The sequence below is a fragment of the Oncorhynchus tshawytscha genome, linkage group LG15 (assembly GCF_018296145.1).
Source record: "Oncorhynchus tshawytscha isolate Ot180627B linkage group LG15, Otsh_v2.0, whole genome shotgun sequence".
Lineage (NCBI taxonomy): Eukaryota > Metazoa > Chordata > Actinopteri > Salmoniformes > Salmonidae > Oncorhynchus > Oncorhynchus tshawytscha.
Genome location: NC_056443.1, coordinates 20,489,640 through 20,497,669, shown reverse-complemented (window position 1 = coordinate 20,497,669; position 8,030 = coordinate 20,489,640). Strand labels below are relative to the sequence as shown.

At 40.0% G+C, this 8,030-nt stretch overlaps 1 protein-coding gene across 1 annotated transcript; it reads right to left on the bottom strand.

Moving 5' to 3' along the window:
* Positions 1–1,130: 1,130 nt before the first annotated feature.
* LOC112214664 (cornifelin homolog B) lies at positions 1,131–7,994 on the bottom strand. The gene is made up of 4 exons (XM_024373575.2): positions 7,866–7,994; positions 3,089–3,205; positions 2,682–2,836; positions 1,131–1,952 (listed from the first exon to the last, which is right to left on the bottom strand). Exons 2-4 carry the CDS (start codon positions 3,192–3,194, stop codon positions 1,830–1,832), a joined length of 384 nt encoding a protein of 127 aa, XP_024229343.1. The 5' UTR covers positions 3,195–3,205; positions 7,866–7,994; the 3' UTR covers positions 1,131–1,829.
* Positions 7,995–8,030: the final 36 nt, after the last annotated feature.

Here is an 8,030-nt window from a genome sequence, read left to right as displayed (position 1 = left end):
GGACAGCTCAAACTTCTTCCATTTAAGAATGGAGGCCACTGTGTTCTTGGTACCCGTCCCCAGATCTGTGCCTCGACACAATCCTGTCTCGGAGCTCTACGGACAATTCCTTCGACCTCATTGCTTGGTTTTGGCTCTGACAAATATATATAGACAGGTGTGTGCCTTTCCAAATCATGTCCAATCAATTGAATTTACCACAGGTGGACTCCAATCAAGTTGTAGAAACATCTCATGGATGATCATTGGAAACAGGGTGCATCTGAGCTCAATTTTGAGTCTCATAGCAAAGGGTCTAAATACTTATGTAAATACATTTTTATAAATTATCAAACTTAAAAACCTGTTTTAACTTTGTCATTATGGGGAATTGTGAGTAGATTGCTGAGATTATTTTTTGTAATACATTTTAGATAAGGCTGTAACGTAACAAAATGTGGAAAAAGTCAAGGAGTCTGAATACTTTCCTTAGGCACTGAATGTATATATATATATATATATATATATATATATATGAATGTCTGTTTTTCCTTGTTAATCTTTCATAACTTTCTCTCGTAATTGTATGTTTCTGCAATACAATGGTCCAGTTTTCAAAAGGGTTTTGGAAATGTATTTATGCGGACCAAACATACTGTATTTAGCTGTTGACAGGGAGGAAGTTGTGAATGTGAACTACCTGTGACAGCATGGTGAAAGATGAAGATTGGACATTCCACAACACCCAGACTAGCTCGAAATAGTACACGTGCCTGAGTGACGTTACATGGTGAGGGGTTTGGTGCCAGTGAGTGATTTATTAGAGTCAACTGAGGCTATAATGTGTAGTCCACGATAAGTATGATATTGTTGGTATTCCATTCACATGTCTTATGATATATAATATGATTAGTCTAATGACCATGATGAAGAGGAAGATGGATATATGATGATGGTGGTGTGCGACTGTGACAGAGAAGTCCGCAACTGGCCGCGGGCAGCGTTTGGAACACATGCACACTCGTCGCCGGCTCCGTTATCAGCTACGTTAGCAATGTGGTTCGACAGTTAACTTCGCCATCTTAGTACCTACATTACACACTTTATTACACACTTTTTTTGTTATGGTATAAATAATATACAGACACGCGTTCATGTTAAGCAACGTTTATTGTACTTATCAATGTTATGAATGAGTGCTCTGTTTGCTTCTATTCCTCTCTCCGTCTCTGTAGCTTCCGTGTATGCTGGGATAAGGACCAGAGCTATGGCAATAGGACTGGCTTTGTAGTGCCTGTTCCGAATGGCTCGTGCATGTGAATGGGCATGTTGGAAGACACCATGTCAGTAGTAATGGGATTTTGTAAATGTGTTATATTGTATCATGAGAAACAGATTGCAAATGTGCAATGTATATAATTTGTGATGTTTAGCTGAGTGGGAAAATGTAGGCTTTGATGATGGTAATTGCTTAATTAATTTGTGTTAGGTAGTTTCTGATGGGAGGGGCTTCCCCTACAAAACCTGCCTCCCTTTCAGTTTAAAGGGGAGGGGGCATGTTGGATTGAGCTGTTGATGGGGCACCAATATATTTTTTATTAATTAATTAATTAGAATTTTTTCCTCCTTTTTTATTTATTTTTAATTTTTAAAGCTGTCTTATACTTTGATGGCAGTACTGTTGTTTTTCTTCCAGATTCATCATGTAAATAAACACCCTTGCACAGAAGTACTTTTGCTGGTCCACCATCCTTTTATTTGATAGAGGTGAGGTTTTTCAGTTTGCCTTCTGACCTACTCTACACGACAGTGATGATGAAGAGGAGTATGAGAAAGAGTGAGATCTTTCCTTATCTTGTGTGTGTATTGATGAGAGTGATGGGTTGGAGGCGGGTCTTCATCTCTCGTGACATTTGACACCAGGTGCAGGGCAGGCAGAAGAAGGAATAGACACAGTCATTACACATGGTGCCCTGTTAGGGAGGAGACAGAGATACATCGTTACACATTATAACTGATCTAAGATTAGTGGAGAGACAGAGACACTCCACATTACACCTGATTAAGGATCTGTTAGTACTGGCTACATTTGTCAATCAATTACAAAGAGGGGGTAGAATATCTGATCGGAGTTCAGCACTATGACATCATCAGAACATTATGTATTACTCCCCGACTAGCCTGGTCCCCAATCTGTTTGTGCTATCATTCCAACTCCTTGTTTGGCATGATTGGGAGTGCAAGGAGTGGAACGTTAGTGCAGACAGACTGGTACCCAGCCTACTCCCTGAGCAAGAAGTTACGGAAAACTGGTTAGGACAGTTCTGAGATCAGATTAGAAGTTGGCTAAGGTGAGGGAAACATCATGAATTACTGGAGAGATGGAGGGACTGATAGATGTAGACTACTACGAGACATTACACACGTTCACAAGAACAGTGTCAAAGGAACTGGGAAATATACCTAATTTCTATGGACACAACATTTTTCCATAATACAACATCTACACCAATAGTCATACCTGTACATATTGCCTATAACTATAAGGCCCAGAGTATTTCCTGGTCAGATCATATGATCAGTCAGGAACAACCCAGGGCTCTAGTCATAAGACATGCCAAGCTAAGTCAGTAAATTAAATCTAAAGCAAACATCAAGGCTTCAGAGAATAGACTAGAGCATGAGGTTCTGTGTGTCCGTACCTCGATGCCGTAGCGCTGGCGCATGCCCACCCTCATGGACATGGTGGCTGGGGGGATGAGGCTGTAACCGTCTAGCAGAGGCAGACACAGACACTCCCCAGCCTCTTTCGCTGTTATACAGGCAAAACAGGGGAAGCACCAGAACGCAAAGCAACCTATAGAAGGATATAGAGGACAAGAAATCACAGTGAACAGGATGTTCTCTTTGTTGATTGATACAAGCATAGTTTATCGATTGAATGGAATCGAGTGGTAACAGACGCACACGAACACATGCAAGCACGCATGCGCACGCACACACACACACACACACACACACACACACACACACACACACACACACACACACACACACACACACACACACACACACACACACACACACACACACACACACACTCTCTTACAGGAAGACATATCCTGGGTGCAGTCACAGATTTCGGAGCTCCATTGGTTTGATGTGACGGCCTGAACAAAGTGATTGGGCTGCTGAATGACCATCTTCTTTGACATGGTGGCGGTGTCTGTGGGGATTTAAAAAAAAAAATTATGACAGGAGTCACACCACCAGCAAACTAATATGAGGGGATGTTTCACACTCCACAATAATAGTGCTATATAGTTTTCAAGATAGTTTGTGAAGTCAAACTGAGTTGAAATTCTTCATAATGCTGTATGTTCAGCACACAAAAGTCCAGTGCTAAGTGCTTACTGTATAGTTGTCCCCAGACTAAGCTTTGTTTAATAACTATTTCTTTGAAAATGGCAGCAATAATAGTCTGAGGTAAACTGTAAATTACGATTACATACCGGAATATCCCACTGGGCACAAACTGGTTTAGTCAACATTTCAACGTAATTTGTCAATGTATTGTGACGTGGAAAATACATTGGATTGGAAAAAAGTAATCAACGTAAACTGTTGTTTTGATGGTGGAATTTCAACCACAGGATATATGTCATGACTGTAATTCATTTTCAGCGTATAAAATATGTTGAATTTGTAAATTTGAAACTATAAATTCTTCAACGTTATATCCAGTATCAGAAAAAGACAATTGGCTAGGCAGCACCTCCTACTGGAGAGGTGATCTATCTACAGCTATTTATTGGGTCTCCCATCCTGGGTTTTAATTAAACCCAGCTCTGCTTAGCTTTGATATTTGTCACCTATGTGCTATCTCAAGAATGATTGTTGAGTGATTTTTGAGAGATCTCTTAATAACTATATTCACTATTGCTATCAAAATCATTCCAAAAGGTAGGTTTAACAGAGCAAATGAAATGTAACCATACGTTATAAGTCATATATCATCAATGAGACTATTTAGGCCTATATAGCATATTCAAAGTCATCAACAGCCATTGTTTGTATTCCATCCAGGGTTCAACAAAAAATGTACAATATATATAGGCCTAGGGCTTCAAGCTTTGGGTGATTTTAAATGTCATCTTCAAGTTAATCATTAATATGTTGGATTCACTTTTGAATTGTGTTTGGTTGTCAATGCAACCAAATATCAACATTTTAAGGAGATCTTCTGCTTGGATAGTTCCATCAAAGTAACACATACATGGCCACATTTTGAGGTTAGCTGTTACGTTCCCCAGTTTCTGTGTTGTTGTGGGTTTGTATGTGTGTGTGCATTTCAGGAAACAGTTTTGTTAAAAGTATTTTATAGCGGCTTTCTGAGGTATGTGTATGCCAATAGGACTTAGAGTTTTTGATTATTGCAATTCTTCACTTTAAGTTAGTAATTACTTTGTTTTATTTGTTCCTGGGGGTGAAGGGGAATGCACATTGGGAGTGTTTAGGCTAGAGGCCTGCGGGCATGCGTAACCCGTATTATTTACTGTCTACGCACACTAGGTAAGATCTGGGCGGACCACCACCTGTATTTTGGTTAGCATGCCAGGAGGTGCTGAAAGATTGGGTAAGTAGTGGGAAGGCAGGTAAGGTAGGAGAGGGTTCTCTTTAACTTTAACTTTCTTTGCTTTGGGTCCGTCCAGCCCTTTTCCCAACAATACCGTGTTAGGAATAATAAATTCCCTGTAAAAGGTCATTTTCTCTGCCTCTATCGTCCTTCCTCCGCACCTACGGCCACATACTTTTTTTCACTCCACAGGGAGTTGAGTTGTAGCAGGGTGTTGCGTTCCCCCTCCAAGAGGCATATGTAACATTAACCTACCTTAACAAATGTCTTAGGTAATCATAAAAAGCGTGCATGTTCAAGATGGCATGCATAGGTTGCATGTTTGTTACGATCTTCACAATCGCTATACATTGCCTTCAGAAAGTATTCATACCCCTTGACTTTTTTCAATGTTATTTTACAGGCTGAATTACATTTAGATTTGTCATTGGCTTATACATAATAACCCATGTCAAAGTGGAATTATGTTTACAAAGGAAAACCTGAAATGTGTTCAACCCCTTAAGTCTATGAGTAAAGACTGGATCACCGGCAACGATATGAGAGCCTATAGGGAGGTCAGAGAACTGGCAGTGTGGTGCCAGGACAACTTTTCCCTCAACGTGAGCAAGACAAAGGAGTTGATCGTGGTCTACAGGAAACGGTGGGTCGAACAGGCCCCTATTGACGGTGCTTTAGTGGAGCGGTTTGAGAGTTTCAAGTGCCTTGGTGTCCACATCACCAACAAACTATCATGGTCCAAACACACCAAGACAGTCGTGAAGAGGACACAACAAAACCTATTCCCCCTCAGGTCCCTAGATCCTCAAAGTTCTACAGCTGCACCATCGAGAGCATCCTGCTCGGTTGTGTCACCACGTGGTATGGCAACTGCTCGGCATCTGACCGTAAGGAGGGTAGTGCGTACGACCCAGTACATCACTGGGGCCAAGGTTCCTGCCATCCAGTACCTATTTAACAGGTGGTGTTAGAGGAAAGCCCATTAAATTGTCAGACTCCAGTCCCCAAAGTCATAGACTGTTTCCTCTGTGACCGCACGACAAGCGGTACAGGAGCACCAGGTCTAGGACCAAAAGGCTCCTTAACAGATTCTACCCCCAAGCCATAAGACTACTGAACAATTAATAAAATGGCCACCGGACTATTTACATTGACCCCCCCCCCCCCCCCCCCCCTAGTCACTTCACCCCTACCTACATGTGCAAATTACCTCAACTAACCTGTACCTCCTGCACACTGACGAAACGGTACCGGTACCACCTGTATATAGCCTCGTTATTGTTATTTTATGGTGTTACATTTTTAAGTACTTTTGTTTATTTTGCAAGTATTTTCTTAACTCTTCTTGAACGGCACTGTTGGTTAAGGGCTTGTAAGTAAATATTTCATGTTAAGGTTCTTGTTGTATTTGGCGCATGTGACAATGTTTGATTTAATTTCCTTAAGTCACAGAATATCCCTTTGAGAATGGTGAAGTTATTAATTACACTTTGGATGGTGTATCAATACACCCAATCTCTACAAAGATACAGGCGTTCTTCCTGACCCAGTTGCCGGAAAGGAAGGAAACTGCTCAGGGATTTCACCATGAGGCCAATGATGACTTTAAAATAGTTGCAGAATTTAATGGCTATGATAGAACACTGAGGATGGTACAACACAATATTAACCTAGTTGATGGAGTGAAAATAAGGAAGCATGTACAGACTAAAAATTTTCCAAAACATGCTTCCTGTTTGCAACAAGGCAATAAAGTAATACTGCAAAAAAACTTTTGTCCTGAATAGAAAGTGTTAGAACGTGTTAAATCCAACACAACACATTACTGAGTAACACACTCCAAAATTTCCGAGTATAGTGGTGGCTGCATCATGTTGCATAAGCTAGTAACCGTTAAGGACTGGGGACTGGGTTTTAAAGGATGAAACAGAATGGAGCTAAGCACAGGCAAAATCCTAGCGGAGAACCAGGCTGTCTGCTTTCCACCAGATACTGGGAGTGGAATTCACCTTTCAGCAGGACAATATCCTAAAACATGAGGCCAAATCTACACTGGAGTTGCTTACCAAGAAGAGAGTGAATGTTCCTGAGTGGCCTTAACTGTTTTGACTAAAATCTACTTGAAGATCTTTGGCAAGACCTGAATATGGTTGTGTAGCAATGATCAACAACCAATTTGACAGAATTGATTTTTTTTTTTGTAATGGGCAAATGTTGCACAATGCAGATTTGGAAAGCTCTTAGAGACTTACCCAGAAAGACACACAGCTATAATCGCTGCCAAAGGTGCTTCTACAGAGTATTGACTCAGGGGTGTGAATGCTTATGTACAGTGCCTTCGGAAAGTATTCAGATTCCAGACTTTTTTGGTTACTATATGATTCCATATGTGTTGTTTCCTAGTTTTCCTATATTATTCTACAATGTAGAGAATAGTAAAAATAAAGAAAAACCCTTGAATGAGTAGGTGTTCTTAAACTTTTGACCGGTAGTGTATGTAAATCTTATATTTCAGTTTTTTTTTATATATACATACATTTGCAAGAAATTCTAAAAAACTGTTTTTGCTATGTCATTATGGAGTATTGTGTGTAGATTGATGATGAAAAATAACTATTTAATCCATTTTAGAATAAGGCTGTGACAAAATGTTGAAAAAGTCGAGGGGTCTGAATACTTCCCAAATGCACCGTGAGTGAGATATTTGTGTGTTTCAGTTCAATAAATGTGCAACAATTTCTAAAGCATGTTTTGACTTTGTCACTATGGGGTATTGTGTGTAGATGGGTAAGACATTCTTTTGATTTATTCCATTATGAATTCAGGTTCTAAAACACAACAAAATGTGGGATTGGTCAAGGGGTATAAATACTTTCCAAAGGCACTGTAATAATCTAGCAGAATCTCAAACAGCATTGATCACTTGCACTATGTACTGTTAATGTAATCTCAACTGGAATCCAGGTCATTTGGTTCTGATATTAGATGAAGCAATATGATAACACATTTAGATGACAACTAAATCAAAAATCAGACACTGTTTTTCTATTGGAATTTGGTTGTGCTTTTAGATAGTTGAAGGCATAGTGAAAACACATTGGGAATTCAACAAACTTGTGGGTGAATAAAGGTTGAAATCTCATTTATCAACGTCTTTACAAACATTTCCACCTTGAAATGACAAAAAGTAGGTAATATGTTAATGGCATACAGTATATGCGTAAATATTCAATATTTATGTTTGTCTTACCTGAGTTAGCTTCAGAGAAGAGAAGTGTGAAGTGGGAGGCTGAGTGACTGAAACCCAGTTAGGAAGTGTGGCATGCTTTAATGTAGGACAGAGAACGAAGGAATGTCTCAACAAACACACACACACAGATGACAAAACCACCCATGAACTGGCCCATCCAGTTTG

Bases quoted from the DNA above. Each gene is read 5' to 3' on its own strand.
- LOC112214664 (XM_024373575.2), bottom strand. From the start codon at position 3,194: ATGTCAAAGAAGATGGTCATTCAGCAGCCCAATCACTTTGTTCAGGCC. The intron at 2,837-3,088 runs GTAAGAGAGTGT...ATCCTTCTATAG, and splicing joins CACCCAGGATATGTCTTCCT to GTTGCTTTGCGTTCTGGTGC. The intron at 1,953-2,681 runs GTACGGACACAC...CCTCCCTAACAG, and splicing joins GCCAGCGCTACGGCATCGAG to GGCACCATGTGTAATGACTG.